We start from the raw sequence: 22,931 nt of genomic DNA, 5'->3' as shown, positions 1-22,931 counted from the left end.
CCCTGCCAGCGTAAGCTGCACCGGCTCACTGCCCTGGATGAAGCACTGCACACCCTAGTACTGGGTGGCCTGGCTCAGCTTAGAGGGGTGGAAGGCCACAACAAGGGGACATCCATTCCTGGGGAGTTGTAATCCTTTGTGGGGCTGATGGAGAAATCTGGCTTGAAGCTCTCAACATCCCACTTAAACCTTGCCAAAGAAAACACAAGGACAGGGAGGAAGGATTAGCAATCGGAGGCTGCAAATTCCATGTGCTGTTTCTAAGCCTCCTCTCCCACAGGATCTCAGGCATGATGCTGAGCCACCTGGCAATAAGGCTTCAGAGGCTGGGTAGGACTCAGCTGCACCCATCTGTAAACAAGCTTTTGGTTGCATCCCTTGCTAACTTCTAGGGCCTGACTGCACAGCCTTGGCTACACAACTCTCCAGCGGGATGGAAAAGCAGACAGGAGCAAGCTGGCTAAGCTACAGCTCCATGCAAGCCTCATCCAAGCTCTCAGCCCTCAGAGAGGACAGGTTTCTGCATTACTTGACTCCTATGTCGCCCATGTTCTGCATGATGATGCGCTGGGACACGTAGATCTGCTGCACCACCGCTCCAAAGCCGAGGTGTTCCTGGTTCAAGCTCACATGGATGCCCTGGCAGGAGCCCTGCACTGTGAACAGGGAGTGCACCAGGCCACTGCACTCCAGCATCACTTCTTCGCTGAATGGCTGGATGCGGCATTTTGGGGAGAAGATCACCTCCACCTTACAGGTGTCTCCTTTGGGCTTCAGGCTAAGTTTGCTGGTGGGGTTCAAGCAGAGAACCTGCCCAAAGAAATGAGGGGAGACTACTTCATCTCGCAACCAAGCTGTGAAACCTCCATTGCTAAAGTCAGAGAAGAATCTTCCGATTCCTGTTCCATCCCCACCAACACTGCCCCAACCCCATTCTCTCTCCCGTATGCATTCCCAGGTACCAAAGGTGCTTTCCTGTGGTGTGTCCACCTGGCCGTGGTGAGATGAACTATGTCTTCTAAAGTAATTTCTTGTAAGCTCCAAGAGAGCTGTAATTCTTAAGTCTTTAAAGATTCATTTATCTCCCTTACCTTTCCAGATCTAAAGTACATGGCTGCATCCTGATGTAGTTGTGTCTAAAATTCGTTAGAGGAAGTGTACCTTCTCTCTTCTGGCTACTAGGTGTGATAAACGCAGTCATGATTCATGTCAAAAATAAAATGTAGTGTGATAAAAGTGTAATTGTTGTGCCTGTGTGTATCTGGGACCTGTATCGCAGTTGTGGTGAGTGGGCACGTGTGGTTCCCCTTGAGACAATGTGATGACTTCACCTTCCCCTGAGGCAATCGCTGCTTGGAAAAGCCGGCCAAAGGAGATAAGGGAAGCATGCCAGGGAAAGCCTGACAAAGGAGACAAAGACCCTGAGATTTGAAAAAGCGTGCCAAAGGAGAGCCAATAGGAGGAGAAGGCGTACCGTGACAACTCAACTGGGAAAGAGCTGGACGAACATCCGTGAGAAGAGATTGGTCAAGATCCGGGCATAAAAGACGCTGCTTTTAGGACTCAGGTGTGTGTGTGGTGGAACTAATTGAGTTCTCCGTGCACCCAGCACTGTTTTTGCTTATTGTTTCTCAACCTAAATTGATTGAACCCAAAATAAAAATGTTTTAATTGTTATCGTTTATAACATAGGGGATCCCCAACACCTCACTCAGATGAGGTGTTCACATCACATCTGCTGGTGGAGCAGTCCCAGCAGGGAGGACAGGACAGTGTACAGGCAGCCAGGACAGCATACAACTGTAATTAGCTACTAGCTCCTGCCCAGAGCAGCTCACAGCTACCTGCAGGCACACTAAAGTGCTCTCCAGTGAAGGAAGGGGCCTTACCCCAGCTTCTTGCAGCTCGGGCGTGGTGGACATGATGCTGAGCTTAAAAGCGAGAGGGGCAGCACTGTTTTTTGCCATGGTGACAATCTTCTTCATTGTCTGTCATGGGATCGCGATGCCGTCATATACCGCTGGCAACCCGAGTGGGGAGGCGCCACCGCGCATGTGCGGCGCCAAGGCTGCGGTACCGATTTTTGGCCGCCAGGTGGTAGCAGCAGCACGCCACCAACAGGGCGGCTGCAGTACCCAATTTTTTTCTCTAGACGCCAGCATCGCTCCACCCAAACTGAAGGCAGCGCCTGCGCAGAAGCGGCTTGACCCCTAGGGGCGGGGCTTCCGGCCTCGTACGCATGGGCTACGCACACGGCCCCGGGAGGTGGTTCATTGCCGGCCAGTGCGGCGCCCTGGAGCGGCCGTGGCGGTGCGGGGCCTTCGCCGGGACCCTGGAAGACTTTCGGGCCGGGACGTGTGGCGGCGCACTGGGTGAGCAGGGCGCCTGGGGGCCGGTGGGCGAGCCCGGGTGCGGCCGTCGGGAAGCGGCCGGCTGGGGGGGACGTGGCGGGCCGGCGCTCGGCCGCGGCAGGGAGCGCCTGGTGGCGGCGGCGGGCGGGCTGAGGTGGGGCTGAGGTGGACGGCCCGGCCCGGGACTGGTGCGGCTGCCGGCGGTTCTCGTCTCCCCGGCAGTGGCGGTGGTCAGCGGGCTGCTCACGGTGCTGCCTTTTTTTTTCTCGGAGCCGCGCCGCTACCTCAGCGAGGAGGCGAGGCGGGGCGGCCCCGGTGCTCCCTTGTGGCGGCGGGGCCCGGGAGGGGCGTCGGCCCGCGGCGCCCTGCCGCCCCCCCGCCGCCTCCGGGTGCCCGGGCAGCCGCCGCAGCCGCCGCGGCTCTGCGCGGGGCTTTGTCTTTCCCCCAGCCGCCGGCCGGGGCCGTGGCAGCGGGCTGGGGCCGCAGGGGCTGCATCGGGGCCCGCGGTAACGCTGGCGCAGGGGCTGCCCTGGGGCCTGCGGTAACGCTGGCGCAGGGGCGCGGCTCAGGAGCCTCTTCAGCCCCTGCGAGCGGGCACGACGAAAAAGAAAGCCGGCGGCGGAAATTCCCCCCCGCCCCCGCGGCTGCTGTCTTTCTGTACAAAGTATTACAAAGGGCAAGCGCGAGGAATTGCTGGTGCCTCGTGGTTACGCAGCCAGGCCTGCTGGGCGCTTGAACCAGCGCGTCCAGTCAGGTAGCATTATTTTTCTAGTTTGTAAATGAGCCTGAGGTTTAAACCCACTTACATTTCTGTATGGCGGTGTACTTGGTCAGAGAGCTCAGTCGCACTGACAGAGCTGGCACAGAGTTCCCTTGGGACTCCAGACTTCACTGTCTTGTTGAAAGGCTCGAGAGCCTGCTTTGGAAGTCACTTGGCAAGGCACAGTTTTGCCATGATTTTGGTATTTGAATTGTGACTGTAATGCCACGCCATGTATGTCTGCTATAAGGTTCATGGGAACAAGGGATGGCTGATTTCAGAGCGTTTTAAGCACCACAAACTCTGGCATCCTATAAAGTCTTCAAATCTATTACAGATATCTGGCAGGTGAGGCAAGCTCCTGTTTGTTGGTAGTTTTGCGAGGCAAGTCTTTGCTAGTCCCTCTGAAATTGCAACAAGGACTCATGGCTGCATTTCGGGAGTAAAGCTGCCGAGTGAATGGGCTTTTCCTACGAGAAATCAAGCAGCTGTTCTGGCAAAACTTGACTTTGGTTGCATCTTTAAACCCTAGGAGGATGACTGTCCTGGTTGTAGCTGGGATGGAGTTAATTTTCTTCTTAGTGGCTAGTCAAGTGCTGTGTTTTGGCTGTGATGTGAGAACAATGCTGATAACTGCACTGATGTTCTTAGTTATTATTGCTGGGTGATGTTTATACCAAGTCAAGGACTTGTGGGTTCCTTGGGCCCTGCCAGCCAGAGGGCTGGGAGGGTACACAGTCAGGACAGCTGCCCTGAAGCAGCCAAAGAGGTATTCCATACCGTGGGACACTTGGAGGGTTAGCTGGGGGCAGGGAGGGGCGGGGAATCATTGCTCGGGGCCTGGCTGGGCATCTGTCAGCAGGTGGTGAGCAGTTGTACTGTGCATCACTTGGTGTTGGTGTTTTTTTTTCCTTTTCCCTTCCTTGGGATTTTACCCTTTTCTCCCCACCTCTCCATCCTAACTGTTGTTGTTGTTGTTATTGCTGTTGTCCTTATCTCTTTATTCTGTTTAAATTATTAAATTGTTCTTATCTCAGCCCTCGAGTTTTACATTCCTTTCTGATTCTTTTCCCCACACCTCTGGTTGGGGGGGTGGGGGGTGGGGGTGGTGAGTGAGCGGCTGGGTGGTGTTTGGTTGTCGGCTGGGGTTAAACAATGACAGTCTGTTTTTTGGAGCCCAGCGTGGGGCATCGAAGGGTTGAGATAACGACAGGTCTAATCAGACTGTGTTAGATTAAATTGTTTGCAGTAGTCATTGTATTAAATTAATAGGCTACAATGCTGGCTTATCTGTTTTTGAATTTGCTGCCCAATCTTTACATCCTGGTAGGCTGACAAATGGGACAAGCGGTTAGAGGAATGAGCCTCTCTCCAGGGAAGGCTCCAGTGACTTGAACTTGTAGCCTAAACTATCATCTTACTGCATTTACTTTGTGTGTGTTAATGCTTACCTGATAAATGTATTTCAGTTGATTTATCAGTTTAGTTACAAGTTGGAGTAGGTGGTCCTTGGCTATACATAAACCTCTCCTCTGCTTTTTTAACATGTTGTGTGTCATAACACTTATTGTTGTACTTCAATACAAACCAGGAACGAATCTGGTAGTGTTGCAATCTAATGGTAATACTGCATTGTCTTTTCTTGTCTGTGAAGAGAAGGGAATCAAGCCGACTGTCGCTGTTCCACCAGGCAGGGTGGACACCTGAACAGCTTCTGTCTCAATGCCCAAGCCTGGGCCCAGCCCAAGAAACGACTGGCTGCTTCAATAATTTGGCCATAAGGTATTAACTGGTTGCGTGGCAAGGCGCCTAAACAATACTGTCTGTTCTTCGCCTCGGTATGTCTCATCTGTAATGGATGCTTAAACGTTGGGTGTTGCAGGAGGCTTGGAGAGGCTGTGTTGGTCCCTGGCCAGCAGGCCGTGCCCTGTGGCAGGGGCTGGGGTCTGCGGGTGGGCAGAGCTGCGGTGTGCAGGGGTGCAGCCCGTCCCCCGCTGAGTCACTCTGCCGGCTGCTCCGGGGAGGCTGCTTTGGGAAGCACTTTTGGTTTTGTATTCCTCTTGCTGAGAGGCAACGTTTTATTTTGTTCTCATGAGATTTTGTCATGTTAGTTTTAGGCCCATTTCCCGCTTATTAGTTAAAACCTGGTCTGCGAAGGACTGGGGCTGCCCTTCTCCCACCCCTGCTGTGATGTCACGTGCAGATTTTGTATGTGAAGTCTCTGCTCTGTTATCCGAATCTTGAATGAAGATACTTAGCAGACTAAAGCTCAGGGCTGACCCCTGTTCAAATATCTGTCTTGTTTGACAGTCAACTGTCGAGAATTGGGCTCAAAGTGCAGTATTTTGCACACCCGTTCAAGCCGCCCGCCTTATGGTAATTACAGCATGACAGTGTTTCCCTTGTTTGCTTATAGGAAAGTTTCATGGAATAGGGTTATGGGGCCTGAGAAGGTTAGGATACAGTCCATCCCCTGCTTCCCTCTTCTTCACTGATCTAATTATCCTCTTAAAGGAGTTAGAATGGTATGCCACTACTGGCTCTTGGTGACTGTTTTCTAGTGCTGTGTTACTTTTTAGGTGCTTGTACATTTGTTTTGGTGTCCCATTCCCCTGCCCTGTGGTTCATCCTGGTATCTTTTCATATTGAGTTGAGGCCGACCAATGTGTCCCTTACTGCTGCTCCTTTCACTATAGGAGCAGGCAGATAGGGCAAGTAAGAAGCAGTGGTAAAAGTGCCGAGCAGAGGATTTGGTTCTCCCTTTCCCAGCCATCCCTTTGATTTGCTTTGTGACTTACTCTCTGCTCCTTTATTACCTCTTCTTTAAGAAAAGATAGGTATTTACCATACTGCCATAATGTGAGTTTTAATTAACCCACAGCTGAACAAAGCAGACCAGACCTAGCACAGATAGTTCTGTCATTCATTGGCATGCTTCATTGGCATGCTTTAGGCACGTAAAATGGGAGGAGGTTTACCCTGGAGACTTTTCTTCTCTAGTTGTTCAGCCTCTGGCGGCACCATCTATCCATCGCCCACCTCAGTCCTACCTTTCATTTCAGGGCTGTGCAGATTATCAAGGCATATAGGTTGTGTGAGGTCTTGATTTTCGAGCCTTCCTTCTTTGGAGGAGATGCCCTTGTCTGCACAAGGGGTGAGGTATGTGTCACTGTAGATGTCCACCCAGAGCTGGACACCTGGCCATCCTGACATGAGGTGTCTTGAAATGGAAGTGTATCAGTCATGCTAGTCTATACATGTGCAAGATATTAGGAAGAACTATAAGAAAGCAAAGGCAGCATAGTCGTGTATTCTGCACATACACACCACACACCGTGGTGGTGTTCTAAAGCAGCCTTCTGCTTTCAGCCTCCCAGGCAATGTTGCTTTACAGGACTGTGCCTTTTTGTGATGGTTCCCAGGCTCCTTCAGTCTCTTACTGAGCCCTTCTTTTATGGATGGATGGGTTTTCTATCGTAGGTGGTGATCAGGGCTTGTATGTAAATCTGGAGTTTGACAGGTAATCTCAGTGGAGCAACAGTAGTGGGTAACAGGGTAAACTGAAGCCTGAAAAAGGCAAGAGCATGCCGGCAGTTCCAGGCAGTGAGGCTGTAAAGAGGCTGTGTAAGGACACTGGTGATGACTAATATGTTGTCCTCTCGAGATGCAGACTTGTGTGGTTTGCAGCAAAACAAAATAGCGTGTCAGCACAGGATACAGGTGCATTTCCACAAGTCATGACAAAACAAGCTGGTTTGCCTTTACAATTCATTTATCAAATCGCTTCCTGTTCCCATTTTGAGGCTAGAGGCTAATGATAAGTATCACTTCAGGAACACTACATGATGCTCAGCTCAAATGATGTTCAGTTAAAAAGCAAAACAAACAAAAAAACCCCACCCCCACGAAACCGGAAGAGGGTCTGTTTTGGCTTGAAGAGTATTAAGCAACCTGGGAGGACAGCTGAAAACACTTTGCGTATGCCAAAGTGAACAAGAATTTGTGTTGCCAGTTTGGATTTGGGGAGTATACAGAGATGTTAATGCAACAAATCAGTCCTCAGTTCAGAACTTAGATGCTCGTTTGCCTGGGGGGGGGACGACGACACGGACACGACGACCCTCCTTTACTTTTTTTTTGTATTTAATCAGTGGAAACTGCTAGCTGGGAATCGATTTGGGGATCAGATCCAGAAACACCTTTCTCTGAAAGGCAGCAGTAACAGCAGTTCGGTAGAAAGGATAAACAGCTGGATAGTTTGATCCCAAGCATGCTTATAGGTGTCTTCTGACACTGAATATTGGTCAAGACCCAGATTACTAGAAATGCTGTCCTTCCAGGCTTTGATGATAATTAAATGTTTCTATAGGTTTTCTATTAATTAGGATATGTAGGGGTGTTTATTGACCATTGAGAAATAAGCTCAGTGTTTATCAATCTTGCTGTGTTGTTGGCCGCTTCAGCTTGTTAGAATTTGCCACTTTTAATTTGAGGGCAGAACTCTGTGGTTTTTATGCCTATTCCAAGAATTCACGAGGGAGAATAAAAGGCTGTGTGTTGTTTTCAGGTGGTTTTTTTTTGTTTGGTTTGGTGTGCTTTTTTGGTTGTGATTTTTTGTTTTGTTAAAACAGAAACCACCTCAGACACACTGTCATGTCTTAGTCTTAGTCACCTCCTCATTTGCTACTTCTGTGCAAACGTGCTGCATTAAAATGACAGTCTCTCTCGGTCTGCCCTTACGGAGCCAAGGCAGTTACGGCTGTGATTCCAAAGAGAGGCTATGTCCTTTATTTCATTTGTTTCCTATTAGCTGTAACAGAGTCACTGGACAGCACTGAAGGATGCTTTACTCAATATCCTGTCCTATTTTTATTTACCCAATTGCCTTAACGGCACAGAAACCATTAGGAACAGCCTTCAGCAATAAGTATTTAGACCCTGTTCAGAGCTTTGAGCACAACCATGTGAGTTATCCACTCTGTTTCTCTGTGCTGCTTCAAATTTAAGTTTTTAGGGTAAATGTGGAGTGTGATCAAGTACATTTCAGAGCAATTTTCAGGCACTGCTTTTGGAGCCCGTGACAAAGTGCAAAAGTGAAATAACGCCTCCTGCACCGCTCATCTGCATGGGAAGCTGTGGGAACAGCACTAAGCGAGGGTTGAGGGCAGAAGGCTTGAGTCTTCTACTTCTTGCCTACAGGTAACAAGTCCCAGTAACTTGCCCCGACAAGGGACTGGGGCTCTGTGGCGGAGTCTTCCCTGCCTGCCACGTCCAGTTCCTGTAGCCTCTGGGGAGGGATGGTTTCGGCAGCTCCCTCTGTGCTGACGCTGCAGGCAGCAGCTGAACCAGCCGTGGGCTGGAGCCTATGAAGAGGATCGGAGAAGTGTACTGAGTTTTCTGATGTCCCATCCCTGGCTAGGTGCTCCCTTGTTTTTGGACCAAGGGCTCTGGGGATGAACTGTGCTGAACTCTTTACAGTTTATTGAGCCTCCTGTGACCAAATGTGGCAATGACCCCGCTTTATTGAGACGAAGGATGTCTGATGCTAACTAGTCACGTCCAGTGGAAGCCTGTGGGAGTTAACATGGGCATAGAGAGCTCTTTAATCCAGTGCTTGGTGGCACCAGCTGCTTTAATTTTGACTTAAATGAGACCAGGCACTTGGAATGCACACTGCAGAGATGTTCCACTTACAAGCAAAGCATTTGGCATTTTCGCTTTTTAAAAAACCTGAACGGGCATTATAAAAAAGGAATTATATAAAAGGAGCTGAATTGTAAAAAAAAAATAAAAAATAAATCAGTGAAGCTATCAAGGAACTATGTGTACCCTCTAGAAATTCAGCTAGCGAACATACCAATGGGTGAGATTTGTGCATTTTTCTTGGTGGAAAAATATTTCTGCCCTGTGAGCCCTGAGGATGGCTCTGATAGCAGGGAGAGGCAGTTTCTATCACTGTGCAGAAGGGTGATGCTTCTGCTTTCCTGGCTGGGTTTGGTAGTGCTGTCAATGGTGATTGTGTGGCTCTACCAAGATCAGTCATTTGAAATGTTGCCACTTGTTATGTATAATTGGTGGCTCTGGTCTGGTGGGAAGCTCTATCTACCGTTCACGCTGTGTGACAGGCCATCAAGACCATGTGTCAGACTGGTTATGCCTTTACTGGTGGCTATAGACAAATAGAAGATCAGAGGGCAAGTGCTGCTCCTCAAGTTTGCTCTTTCCACCTTTTTGCAGGCTCCATGAGAGAGCACCTAGATGTGTTTGAAGCGTCTGGGAGTGAAGCAGACATGGCTTTGCCACCTCCGTCAGGATCTCGGAAGGGGAAAATAGCAAGAGAAGCTACCAAAGCCCCAGCAGAATTGGGACAGGGGAGATGGGAGCCCTCAGTAGGGTTGGACATCTGGGAATTGTGTGCCAGACAAGTACAGAATAAATGCTACATGTGAAGCAAAGACACCATAAGGTGAGGAGTGTGTGAAGGGCGTATTTGTATGGGAAAGAGCAGTCTGATGGCACAAAAGGAAAACTGGTTGAACACAAGGATAAAATAAATGAAAACATAAAGCAAAAGCAAGAAAACAAAAGTAGTAGGTAATGTTTATTTGGAGGGGAGTATGTGTGTGTAAATCCCAAAGCTTAGGAACAGCTTGCAATTTCTAAAAAAACACCCCCAAAAAGGGCAGGACAATGGGAGAGAAAAGAGACTGGTCTAGGAGAAACATCTAAGACCAGGGAAAGAACCTGGAAAGGGCATGAGGTTTAGCGAAACTTTGAGTTGTCACTAGCAGCAGGGATGTCCACTGTTAGCCTGTACAAATGTGTGATCTAGTAGTGACACGGCCTCTCCTCTTTCTCCTCTCGGTCCCTGTGCTCCCCTAATACATCTGCCTAGTCTGGGCTCTGGTCCTGCCCCATCGCCAGGGTGTTTGTGCTGTGGCCAGGCTGAAGGGTCCTTAGTTTCTATTGTGCTTGTGGCAGTTCACTATAGTACAAATAATGGATATAAGCTAATCATTAATGTAAGCTATGTTGTCACAGGGAGGCTGAATGGGAGAGAAAATTCACTTACAAAGTAAAGGTTTTCAAAGAAAATATTTACCAAAGAGCTTTCTCTGTTGATGTGTTCTGTACCTTGGAAATGGAGACTGACTGTTAAAGAAAACCTTGGGTAAAACAAGAATAAAAGAAAAATGACTGAGAGGTTACTGTGCCATGTGCACACTATTGCCAAACAAAGAACTTCGAACTTGATGACAAAGCTGTATATAAGCTTGCATGATGAAATCTGAAGTTGGATAAACACAGCTTGGTTTTCATTAATAGTCTAGTGCTTGTAATCTGTCCAGCATCATAAAGATCTTAAAGCTGAGCCAAGTTTTACGAGACCTTGGGTAAGTTATAGTTTCTGAGGGAAACCATACAAAAAAGGATGGGCTTTCATGCCAAAGCAGACAAAAGTTAGGGTTTTGACTGTGTTATGCTTCACGTTTCAGAATTAAAGGCTAAGCTCAAAGTAAAATAAAACTGGGACACTTCTGGCCAACAAAAGAAAGTTAACTGGAGCTGCTGCTTGCTTGCTGCTTTGTTTTTGGGTTTGTTTCTTTTTTGTTTTTGTTGTTGTTGTGACAGTCTGTAGTCTGCCTTTGTGGTTTTTTTTGTACTTCCCACATTGTCATAAATGAAAATGGAATACAGATTCTGTTCTTCCTTTTGTTTTCTTGTTGACAAACATCTGGAGACTCTGCTTCTATAATAACTAAGCCTTAGCAAGCAGGCCTTGCTCTACAGTGTCTCTTGGGAGTGGTTATATTACTACTGGCTCTGCTCTAGAGGAGGAAGACAGCTCAACTTGTGTTTTCCTCTTGCAGATGTTGTCCTGGAGAAGACCATGCATAAGTGCATTCTGAAGCTGTTGAAGAGCCATATTGAAGCGATGTTGAGAGAGTTTCATACTGCAGATGGTTCTTGGAAACAACTGAAGGAAAACCTTCAGTTGGTGCAGCAGTGGAATCCTCAGGAACTGGGCGTGTTTGTTCCAACACCAGACTTTGTGGATGTTGAAAAGATGAAAGTCAAGTTTGTGACCATGCAGAAAATGTATTCACCTGAAAAGAAAGTCATGCTGCTGCTGAGAGTTTGCAAATTGATTTATACTGTAATGGAGAATAACTCGGGTATGGTGCTTCTTGTGGTTCAAGGTCATTGTTTTTCTAAAGCTGGGGTTCTTTTTTGGTGGAGGAAATGAGACCACCTGATTCTGCATGTTTGTTTCCTTCTCCTGGAGCTCTTGTGGCATCTCCTTGCCCTTTTGAGAGGGATTCTTCCTCTCTGCTTCCTTCCTGATATCTCTGCATCTGGCAGCACATCTTACAAATTCAGTGTGAAGCAGAGTTGTGAAGCGGCTTAAACAAAAACCCCAGCCACCAGCTTTGCTTGACTGTAGGCATTTGAAGTTGGCTGTCAGAAAGGCTGTCCTGTAAGCCTAGAATTTGACACTGGTTTGAAATTAGTATTTTCCTGGAAATAGTAATAAAGGATACACCCAGTATTTAGCTGTAGTAATTCATCAGTGTGTATGCAATATGGCAATTATAAGGGCTCTGTGTTAATGGCTGGAGTGAAGCAGGCCCCGATCCAGTGTTTTTGGTTTGCTGTGCCTCTGAATGTTCTCATTTGGACAGTTTCTTTGTGTTTTTGCAAGAGAAATAGCATCTATTTCTATGCTGTAGCAGGAGTCCCAAAGTGACCTTGAAACATAGATCGTGAAATGGAACCACAGACCAGTTAAGACCTGCTTGATTAGGCAGTGGCACAATTAAAACGCTTTGCTGGACAGCATGAATTCATAGGTGCAGCTCTGTTGCCTGACGTCTTATCATACACTGCCGTGGTAGGTCACAAGCTATGGTGAAGCAATGCTGGTGGTAGTGGGAGATTTTTTTACCTAAGCGTAAGCTGCTGCAGGTGGTTGGCAGTTTTCTTTCGAGCGCTGAATCTGCAGCTGGGCTCCGTGCTGGTCAGGATGCTTGCTTTCTTTTGAGATTTGAGGTGAATGGTGAAAGCTTGTGGCTGTAAAACACCCCCAGGCACTTTGGCAGGATTTGGGCAGGAGCTTAGACCTGGCTTATTTCTGTGCAAAATCCTGCATTTTAAAATGGATATAGGAATCTTTGCCCAAAGTGATGTAAACTTCGGTTTTTTTCTCCATACTGTTTTATCACATTGAGTAAGGTATTCCCAACATGCAAAAGAAAAGTACTGAGAGGCTGCTGGTGAACCATTGTACTGAGGGGCTTGGGCTAAGATGCAGCAAATGCTCCTTGGGTTGTCTTGCTTTGTCCTGTAAAGTTTTAAAATGTGGCATCAAGCCAGCACCTGTTTCCAGTACCTGCATTGTCCTGTAATCTCAGCCAGATAACAGTGTAATACCTGGAGGGTATGTCTTAGCTGGTCTGACTTTCAATATCAGCCCTTCAGTCCTCTGGAGTTTCTCCATAGTTTAAATTGGCTCCTGACCTTGATGTTTCAAGTGACCATCACACCGCTTCTGCAATGAGCACAGTTTGGCCAGACCCAGAGATCTAGCCACATAGTGTTTTCTAAAGAGAAAGTTTAAATGCGATAAAAGGAACACAGACAGACCTAGGTACAGCAGAGCCTCTGTGTGTTGCGTGCTGTCCTTACCGATGATGCTTCACCAGCTAGCTGGGAATTACGTGAGGCTTGGCTCACTGGTGTTTTTAACCATGCTCCATCAAGGAAATGTGCAGAGTTTTCATGTAAAATCTAATAGGCTTTTATATGCAGGCTTCTCTGCTGGGTTTCAGACTCAGGAACTGGTACTTGTGGCTGGATCCTTCCAGAAAGGGGACATCGTCCATGCATGTATAAAGAAAATGCCCATTATCTCTTAGCCACTGACAGAAGTGCGGGTGGAGGTCAGGCCAGACTGACAGAAGTGCGGGTGGAGGTCAGGCCAGACTGACAGAAGTGCGGGTGGAGGTCAGGCCAGACTGACAGAAGTGCGGGTGGAGGTCAGGCCAGACTGGCATGGCTGCCTTTTGTGAGTTCACCAGTTGAGCTGACGCCAAGGTGAGCCCAGTCTTTAAATTCCCTTACGTGCCTCAAGGTCTGCACCATCCAATTTGTGCTCGTTAGAAGTACAGGATGAAGCTGGACGCTGCCCACCAAGTGTCAGATGATGTTCTCTTTGCTGCACATCTGTAACGAGAGGCTCTAGAGTAATACAAATGTACTGGTCAGTAAAGGCAGCAAAATAACGCTTTCCTTTCAAACACCGAAACTGGTTAAAGGGTGTGATTTGTCTATCGCTGCCTGTGTTCTCTTTGACCCAGGGAGGCTGTATGGAGCTGATGACTTCTTGCCTGTGTTGACATACGTGCTAGTCCAGGGTGATACGCTGGAGCTGGATACTGAAACTGAATACATGGTGGAATTGCTGGATCCATCTTTGCTGCATGGAGAAGGTAATCAACTTATTTCTATTAGAACTGAGTGGAGGGCTGGGGAAGGGGGATTCTTCCTCACCTCATTTGAGTAGAAACCCTTTTGACGGAGTCATGTAGTCGGTGATGTCGGTAGTGTAACAAGAGAACCTCGTAATTGTTTCCACCTTAGAATAAGGGAAGGCTGGTTAGCTTGCAGAGTTACAGCCCCAAGTGACCTGGGAATCTACCGACGTATATACTGCCTTAGGAGGGAGTATGTTGTTTTCAGCCAAGAAGGAGGAGGTGTCCTGACTTAGCAAGCAAACATAGGCTGTGCAGGTGCCAGCTGTGGTTATCCTCCTGTGCCTGAAAATGTCCCGAGAGTATGTATGGGTCTGCAGCGTTCAACTGAGTGGTGAGACCTGGAGTGGGACCCGGGTTAGGTGCTTTGTAAAAACTTCTGGGGGAATTCTCTGCCCCTCTGGGAAAGTGCTTTTGAGAATGTTGTCCCCCTTAATGATCCTGGCTTATGCCCGATACTTGCTTCTCACAGAGTATTTTTGTGAGGCCTAAGAATATGTTTCTTAAGGCGCTCTTGAACGATGGCTGAAGTCTGCTAGAGGCAAGGAAATCTCCCTCCTTTCTGTTTTCACGGTGGTGGTCTTAACAAAGAGGTATTCTGCCAGCCCTTGGTAGGCCCCAGAATCTATCAGTTTATGAGGAAGTTTCAGAGGTTCTTGTGACCAAGCTCAGCTGTGAGTTTTAAGTATAGGTGTATATGTCCCATTTCTGCCATCTCTTGGGTTGCTGAAATTGCTGTATCCTTTTACATGCCGATACGCATGACAGAATTGTGTCGGGTTTCCTCCGGTTCAGTACTAGTCTGTTCCCTGCTTTGTGTGCAGAGTGCATCGTTCAGGAATCTTAGGACAGAAAATACTTGAGATGTGAAGCTGGAGATAATTAACATGCTGAAAGGCAGAAATATTTACTGGGCTGTTAAGTCGTGTTGTTTTTAATGTAGCAAAAGTTGTTCATCTATTGGCTGGCCCTGTCTGTGGCACTAGCTAAACTATATGGTGCAGGAAAAATTTAGTGCTTTGGGGTTGTGCGGTTCAAATGTAAATGTATTGTCCGATTTGTCTGGTGGGTCTTGTGTGTCTTCCACGTATTGAAGTTGTCACAGAGCTGAAAGTGAGAGGATGCTGTCGGTAATACAGAAAACACTGCTGTGAGCATAGACTGCATCTCTGAATGACTCCACAAATAGACTGTGCTGCCTCTTAATCGAACACTCCCACTCAAACAGTTTGCTTAAAGAGCAAGAGAAATAAATGATAGCCTGTCTTTTGTTTCTCCTGGTTGCTGAGGACTGTTGCCTCCTGTTGAGACTCCTTTTCCTTTGTGACCTGCAGCTCCTTTTGTACATCAGCAACTCTGTTGTGGCTGCACTTTTTTCTCCACTCATGTAATAAAGGTGAAGTCTGGAGAGCCGTACACGCTGCCTCCCGAACTAGTTGGACGTAGTGTTGGACATAGGTGAACAAACACAGCCTGCCTTTTAAAAAACAAAAGCAAAACTTATGGGATGCTTCTGGGTACAAATCACACGCTCGGTCATTGCTTTGCTGCCACTAAGGGAGTCGCTTTTAAGTTCCTGAACAGTGGTAGTTGGTCTTATGTTGCTTAAACAGCTATGTTTATTTGATCCCCACTTGAAGCTCAGGAAGAAAACAAATCGCTGTTTGGAAACCATTTAGAGGAAAACTCATGTTCCAACTTTGTAAAAACACTCGGGAGTAAAGGAGCAACACCGGTCATTTAAATAACCGGCCACCCCCAGCACTAGCGGACCCAGAGTTAGATACTATTGCACCACTTTGATAATACGGAGCCCATGCAACCACTGCATGTCTCTTAGCAGCTGAGAACACACCATCTGGTATTTTGCAGGCCAGTAAGCTGTTTTTCTTTACGTATAAATATTTTGGCCATAGAACGCAGGCATTTCTGTGTGTGTATATTTATTAAAAAAAAATAAATTGTACTTTTTGACTGTGACCAGTTGGAACTGGTGTGGTGTTTGTGACCACTCTGAGTTGTTCTTCCCCTGCTGTCCTTCACAGGAGGCTATTACTTGGCAAGCACTTACGGAGCACTTGTGCTGATCAAGAACTTCCAGGAAGACCAGTCTGCCCAGCTGCTGAGTTCAGAAGCTAGAGATACTCTCTGGCGATGGCACAAGAGGAGGACAGCTAACAAAACAATGCCTTCAGTTGATGATTTTCAGGTAGAGCTTAGGGCTGAAGAAAAAAAAACAACAGGGGATGGTTGTTTTTTTTGAAAATCTCCATTTAAGAAGTATGATTCATAATGGTTTCCTTGGGGCCACGAGTGGTGTGAAGCAGTGCCGAGAAGATGGCTGCCAAATTTGTCTCTGTTTCAAAGTCTTTGCACTTCATAACAGTGTGGTTATGATGGTATAAAGGAAACACTAAATAATGGAGCTTTCCCACTGTCCTTTGTATTTAAGTCGTGCAGAGCGAGGACAGACCAAATGGTGTTTTAGATTCAGCTTCTTTGTATGCTTTGCTGTTAAAAAGAACAAACCCAGATTTCCAGTGGTATAAATCAGCACAACTCCCCAGTAGTGACTGGTGCCTTATTGCAGGTAATAGAGAGGAGACTTGGCAGAAAAGCTTGCCTATAATTTGAAAGTTTAAGCAAGGAGTAGAGTTCTGTACTGTGGATGTCTTCATGTTTGTGGTTTGTTTTGTGGGTTTTTTCTCCCCCCTCCCATTTCTTACTGCTCTTTCAGAGTAGGGCAGTAACTCCAACTGAAGAATAACAAAACAGTCGGGATTACTTCATCTTTTAAAACCAAGCCTGCATGCCTTTCATGTAGGAAAAGATTGTTACATAGGTAGGCATGCTGTTGTCTGTCCAGATGCATCAGTTTGCGAACTGAAGCAAGGAGGATGTTGGAATCGAGAAGAAAGGATTTACTCCTTTGTGTCCGGTTGTTTACAGTTCATACCACAGTGCAAAGTTGCTGGAGAGGCTAACGACAACCATCAATAAGTTATGATGTAGCTAAGAGCTTGATAAATGAAGGTACGGGGTCATCAGGAGGTAACTAAACCTTTCAGTTGTGGCTCCTTCTGCTTTATCAGTGTCCATGCAAACAACCACAGCACATCACTGAACAGGAAGGAGCTGGGAAAAGCAGCAGTCTCCCACAATTTGCCTCTCTTAGGAAGAGGAGAGCTGACGAACAGAAATTCCAAACTGTGGCCAGTGCACAAAGCTAGTCCATCTTACTGGGATCCATTTTATATTCTGCTTACCTGTAGTTAGGTGTCACATTCAAGTAGCTTGAGTCTGTTCTTTCCAGCAAAATACTACATTTAATAGGAAAATTAATCACCTTTGTATTTCTGCTGGATGACTAAATGACAGAAGATTTTTCAGCAGGATCTTCTATTCAGTTTCACTTTCTCTTCCTCAGCAACTGAACCTCAGCCAAGCTACCTGTACAGCTGGATGCCGTGCTGCATGCTGGAAGATGCAGGGGAGCACGGGAAGAGCTGGCACCAGGTGTGTCCAGGGCTGCTCCTTTTGTTGACTCTTTCAAAGAGAGCCTCAAATCAGTAAGGTCGCTCCACTTCCAGGCTATGCTTGGCACAAATTCAAGCACTTTGCTGCCTGCCCAGAATGCCAGTTTTCCATCTCCTTTCTCCACATCTGCAGTCCTGAAATGAAGCACCTTCCCTACAATGAATGTGTAACAGCTTCAGCTCAACTCATCTTTCCCACATTGAACCAGGATGTAGTCGCCACGCGTCTGTGGTGCTGTCTCACAGCCTTACCACCAGCTTTTGGGTCCTAGAAAGGCCTTCATCCTCCCTCCCTCAAAAAGATGGAAAAGCAAAAAATCCAGTATTTTGATGATGATGAAATACAACTTGCTGATACTGCACAAAGAATTTTGATACTTCCTATATGAGTAACAGGCATTTGCACAAACCTCAGCCTCTCCTTGAAGCAATCCTGTCCATCTGGAAGCATCAAAAAACAGGTCTTCTGTGTGTTAACTCTGTTAGAAATTGAAACTGTAGTGTGCTTTGCCTTATTTAGAGCTGATTTGATTTCTTTTATTATTTATTTATTTCTTCACACGGGCTAACAAAAATGGATTAGTTCTGCTCAGTTGTAATTGTTTAAAAGCTGTTGCAAAGTTCCAGTGCTTCAGTCTGCAAGCTATCAAAAGTTTATTAAAAACCCAGAGTGCTCTTTGGAACTGAAGTCATATGAGCATTCTTCTCAGTCTTAGCTTTTAACAGCTTGTTCTTAGGAAACATAAATTTTTACCATTGTGATTTAGCATGCTTAATTTATTCAGCGTACCAACATAAGTACCAGCTCAGTAAATAAAACAGGTCTTTCTTACTGTCATTTTCTCCATCTCCTTTCATTTTACTGCTTTTAGTTTCTAATTGCCGTTAGTTTCTTTGCAAAAAAGCACGTGATGGCAGACTGCTTTGCTCATGTGTCCAAAAGTGTTTTGTGGTTGGGTGGTTTTTTTCCAGTTACTTTTTATTTTACTTTTTAAATACTTTTTGAAAGGTAGAACTGCGTTTCCTTGTAGGGCTTGTTTAGAATTCATCTGTTACCAGTTGTGCACACGTGTGAATTTCAGCAGAGAAAAAAAAATCCAGCTTTTGCCTCATGATCATACGGATTTACTTTAATGTTGCAGAGTAAATTTTCTTTCTGCCTTCCTCTAAGCCTGTTGCATGAAATTTGGTTACATCAGGCTCAGACACCAAATTGCCATCGGTTAATGTGATGAAAATGTCCTGCATGAAAATGGATTGCCTTTTGCATACTGCAGCATAAAGAGTGAATGGCTTATCGTGCAGCAACCTGTGGATCAGCACCCTTGTGTGTTGCTGGCAGAGGGCTGGGTTTTTTTCTTTTTCCTTCTGACGAACATAATGCGTGAAGCTTCTCTTCAATAGTATTAACCCAGCATTTGCAGCATCATCTCTTGGACGTGCTGCCTCTGATGTTTATTTTGCTTCACAGCATTTAGTTTCCTAGTAAGGCCAAACACCAAGTCCCGTTAAAACCACTGACGTTTTCAATGGGGCTTTAAGACTGCTATCTGTTCATTTCTAATTGCAGGGTTAGAATGTGAGCCAAGGAAAGGAGGATGTCAGCTTATGAATTTGTTATGCCTGCCACAGTCCTACCACCAACATCAATTCACAAGGTGGCTGTAATGTACAGGAATCACTAGTGTGTTTCACAACTAGAACATAGACAGGCTTGCTCTTTGTTGCTGAGCTTTCTGTTTTCAGAGGATGAGGTTTGGAGGTTTTGTTTCTGATGTCTGTTTTCTCATTCTACAGAACTGCCTTCGTGTTGCATTCCAGGAAGTTAACAGTGCATGTACAGGAAAGACCTTACTAGTAAGACCCTATATCACTACCGCAGATGTATGTCAGCTTTGTGCTGAAAAGTTTAAAGTGGACAATCCAGAAGAATATAGCCTGTTTCTTTTTGTTGATGACACCCGGCAGCAACTGACAGAAGATACCTACCCTCAGAAGATTAAGACAGAGTTGCACGGCCGCCCACAACCCCAAGTCTTTCGCTCTGTCTACAAGCACATTAACGGTGATCCATATGGTGCCATTTTTCAAAACAATGATGAGTCAGCTTCTTAAAACCAGCAACTCCTTTAATTTCTGTTCCTTGTTAACTCTTGAAAACATCTTTGTTGGCTGCCTGCCTTAGGAGCTAAACCAAGTCTTAAACCATAAATACCTAGTTAAACACACATATTGCATACAAAACCCTGTGTAAACCGTGCGTATGGCCAGTTATACAGAGTGTTCCACCTGTGTGTTTGAGCCAACAGCCCATGAGGCTGAATTTCTTGTACCACAGACTCTTTTGAAGCATATTATACCATGGCCCTTTGCAGGTCTCTTTCTGTAGTGTGCGAAAATGTATTTTCTTGCACTCACTCTATAGCTGAATATCATTTTGATTCAAGTATATGTATGCTAAGACAAGTATTTCATTAAACTGGCTGATATGAGCTCAGTTTCACCAGCATGAGTTTGACAAGACTGTCCGATGTAGCGCATCAGTTAACTCCTCATTACTTGGATGATTGCAACCTTTCCTAATTTTTTTAATTACAGAGAATCGCCTTTTTTTTGCATATATATATTTGTTCCTTCCAATTGTTTTTTTTCCCCTTGTTTTGGGGGGTTTGGGAAGGTGGGCACAGAATTAGAGTCTTTGTGGGGACCCAGAAAATGAAGTGTTTAATAGTAAAGCTTAAAGTGTTTGCTGTACGGAAGGTTTCTCTGTACCCACCGCATCAGTTGCTTATTTAGCAGTGCCTGATCTTCATAAGAGTGCCCTGTGGAAGTCTGCATATTCATTAATGAGCTAACAGTAGCTTGGCTCTGTGTAGAAAGGAGAGGAACTATGAAGAACACACACCCATCCCTGCTTTTATTTTTTATTTTTCCTTAAACGTCCAGTGTTTCCAGGGCCTTTGCTTTCTCTTGCCACATTGGCAAAGCTTCCCAAGCTCTATTGCCCCATAGTCACGAAAAGTCTTCAGTAATTGCTGGGATGGTGAGTGAGTTTTGGGCTTCTAGCCCTCCATTCCTTTGGTCGTGAATTCCACTCAGTTAAAGACTCGAGAGAATTGCTTAAAACTTGCATTTGAAAGTCACGCCTCAAACAATGAATTTGTGGAGAAGAAAAAACTCTAATACTGCATCAAAATGAAACTTAGTGGCTGCTGAATCACTGAATAATAGCGTGAATTGCTGCTTAAGCCTTTACCACAATCATTGCAATGTTTGTTTGTAGATTGCTTGGTTTTTTGTAAAGTCGTGTGGCTGCGTGTGGTGCATTATTCCCAAGGTGCTCCTTACTGCTCTGATGCTCTGTATGTTCGCAGCACTGGGTAAAGTGGAAGGCTCTGTGGCTGGGGAAGAGCGGCTTGGACGTGTTACTGCTCTCCCTGTTGCACCGGAATTTCAACGGCTGGGTTTGGTTGCTAAATTGATGAAACTACTGGGAGAAATTTCAGAAAAGTGAGTAGCATGTTTATCTCTAATCTTCTAAAAGTAACCTCTCAACTGACATGGCTTAGGTATTTGACTTGCATGAAAAAGACCCAGAATTTTGCTTTAAGCAGTGTTCTGATTCGCTGAGGATTCCCTGTAATTAGAGAGCAAGACTAAAAATGTTATGTGGCTGTGTAAGATCTCAGGGTTTCTGTGAAAGCTAACTTGCCAGAATGAGTAGGATGTAGCCTAAATTCCAATAGAGATACTGTATAAAAAAATGTCCTTGTCTTGACAGCGAGAGAATTTCATGGAGTGTCAACACTTTGCTGTAGGGTCTCCAGCGTGCATGTTCAGTAATCAGTTCAAGTTCCTGCAGGCAGCCTTGGAACCAATTTTGAATGGCAGACACTACCTTAGCTTACTTTCTTTGTCATGCTTGGCTGCTTGTACCTGCTGAAAATGTAATTGAGCATCAAATGAACCCACAGGGAAATGTCCTGAACTCATGGTGGTAGGGCAACCCCGTTATAATTGGTAAAATGGGAAAACTGCACATTTTGAAGAAGCTGCCTCATGAGAAGGGCTGCATTGTGTTAGGTGACTGAACTTTGTGACCTGTTCTGCCACTGCCCCCTGCCACACACGTCGAAGGAGGCCGTCCCTAAGCCAATGCAATTGAAAATGTGGATTTTTAGATTTATTTTATTTTTTAAATAAAAGATTTCTTACGTGTATATAAGACCTGTGTGAGTGCTTAGCTTGCCCTGTTCTTTCTGTTCATAATTCTGAACCCATAGGCTGGTGTAAAAGAATGGTTATGTGACAAAAATAGAATAAAATCTGAGCTTCTAGTGGGTTTGTCCCTTGGGAAAGGAGTTGCATCTGTTACTGCAGTGTGAAAGGTGTTTGATTAGCATATGACATCATCAGACTTGCTCTTGGTCGGATTACAAGTTATTGGTTATTTAGCAATACATTCACCTGCTATTCTTTACTGTGGTTTTCCTTTGGTTTTATGTTTCCAAAGAAAGGGTGGATTTTTCGTTGATCTCTTTGTGAGAGTATCAAATCGGGTTGCAGTAAATATGTATAAACAGCTTGGCTACCGTGTGTACCGGACAGTATCGGAGCGCTACTCTGCTAGCAGTGGAGAGGCAGATGAAGATGCTTACAGTAAGTGGTTGTTGTGCCTTAAGTTGAATGGAAAGGTTCTTGTGTTGAGGGTTCCTGGGCCTGTACAAGTTCAGATAGTTGTTGATGAATGGGATTCTGTATACTGCTTTAGATAGCTTTTCCTACTGAAGAGTACATCAGTTATGAGACTTGATTGCAGGAAACGGAATGAAGCTGTGTTAGGGGAAGTTCAGGTTAGGATGTTAGGAAAATCTTATCCACTGAAAGGGCGTTCAGTCAGGGCACAAAACCTGTCAAGAGCTCAGGGAGCATCTGGATGGTGCTTTCAGTCATATGGTTTAGTTTCAGGTAGTCCCACGAGGAGCATGGAGTTGGACTTGATGGTCCTTATGAGTCACTTGCAACTCAAGATATTCTAGGATTCTAGGAAATCTTCTCGAAAAATGATCTTAATGTAATAGAGAAGTCACTTAATGTGGCTTTGTGCAATGACTGTCTTTAATAGCGTTATTTTCTTTTGCCATAGATACGAGGAAAGCTCTTTCCAGAGATACAGAGAAGAAATCAATTATACCTCTGCCTCATCCAGTGAGACCAGAAGACACTGAGTAACTGTAAACTGTGATTCTCAGACAACCTAGTAAGGGTCAGTTTCCTTCTCCCCAAAGCCCACAAGAACTTACAGATGAGAAGTATTAGGCTCAATGCTTTTCCCCATGAAATATCAAAAAGCAATATTGAGAAGCTTACCAACGCTGCTTCTGTTGGTATTGGCTGTATATTCGTGCTCTTACCCTATTGGTCTTCCTTTTGAACCGTGGCACTTTGGAGACTATTAAAATGGAATTGCCTCCTGTATGGTGTTGTCATGGTTTTCCTTCTCGGCCACAAAACAGTCCCCTCACTTTGTCACTCTCACGGAGCCCTGCTCCCAAACTGAAAACGTCTGGCCGCTGCTCCCACACAGAAGGTGCCAGGAAGGAGTTCTGTTGCTGCTCTCGCCTTCCCTTTGCAGCCATATAACTGCTGCGACAAAACCTGGACTCTCTTCTTTCTGAGCCACAAAACCAGAAATTTGGTACATCAAAATACACTCTCCAGAACTCAGAGGTCTCTGTTTCTCTGTGCCTTT

The 22,931-nt window shown here is 45.8% G+C and overlaps 1 protein-coding gene across 1 annotated transcript; it reads left to right on the top strand.

Annotated features, from left to right (window-relative positions):
- Positions 1 to 2,229: 2,229 nt before the first annotated feature.
- LOC101914453 (ras and Rab interactor 2-like) lies at positions 2,230 to 22,657 on the top strand. Its single transcript, XM_055803895.1, has 8 exons — positions 2,230 to 2,372; positions 10,983 to 11,288; positions 13,470 to 13,601; positions 15,689 to 15,852; positions 18,977 to 19,277; positions 20,554 to 20,689; positions 21,693 to 21,838; positions 22,326 to 22,657. The coding sequence occupies exons 1-8, from the start codon at positions 2,240 to 2,242 to the stop codon at positions 22,409 to 22,411; spliced, it is 1,404 nt and encodes a 467-aa protein (XP_055659870.1). The 5' UTR covers positions 2,230 to 2,239; the 3' UTR covers positions 22,412 to 22,657.
- The last annotated feature ends 274 nt before the right edge of the window (positions 22,658 to 22,931 follow it).

The sequence above is a fragment of the Falco peregrinus genome, chromosome 5, assembly GCF_023634155.1.
Source record: "Falco peregrinus isolate bFalPer1 chromosome 5, bFalPer1.pri, whole genome shotgun sequence".
Taxonomy (NCBI): Eukaryota; Metazoa; Chordata; class Aves; order Falconiformes; family Falconidae; genus Falco; species Falco peregrinus.
The sequence above is the reverse complement of the archived record's forward strand: the minus strand, read 5'-3'. Positions and strand labels throughout refer to the sequence as shown.

Coding starts and splice junctions, on each gene's coding strand:
- LOC101914453 (XM_055803895.1), top strand. CDS start 2,240: ATGGGCTACGCACACGGCCCCGGGAGGTGGTTCATTGCCGGCCAGTGC. Junction 11,289..13,469: donor TGTAATGGAGAATAACTCGG/GTATGGTGCTTC, acceptor TCTTTGACCCAG/GGAGGCTGTATGGAGCTGAT. Junction 19,278..20,553: donor TGCCATTTTTCAAAACAATG/ATGAGTCAGCTT, acceptor GTATGTTCGCAG/CACTGGGTAAAGTGGAAGGC.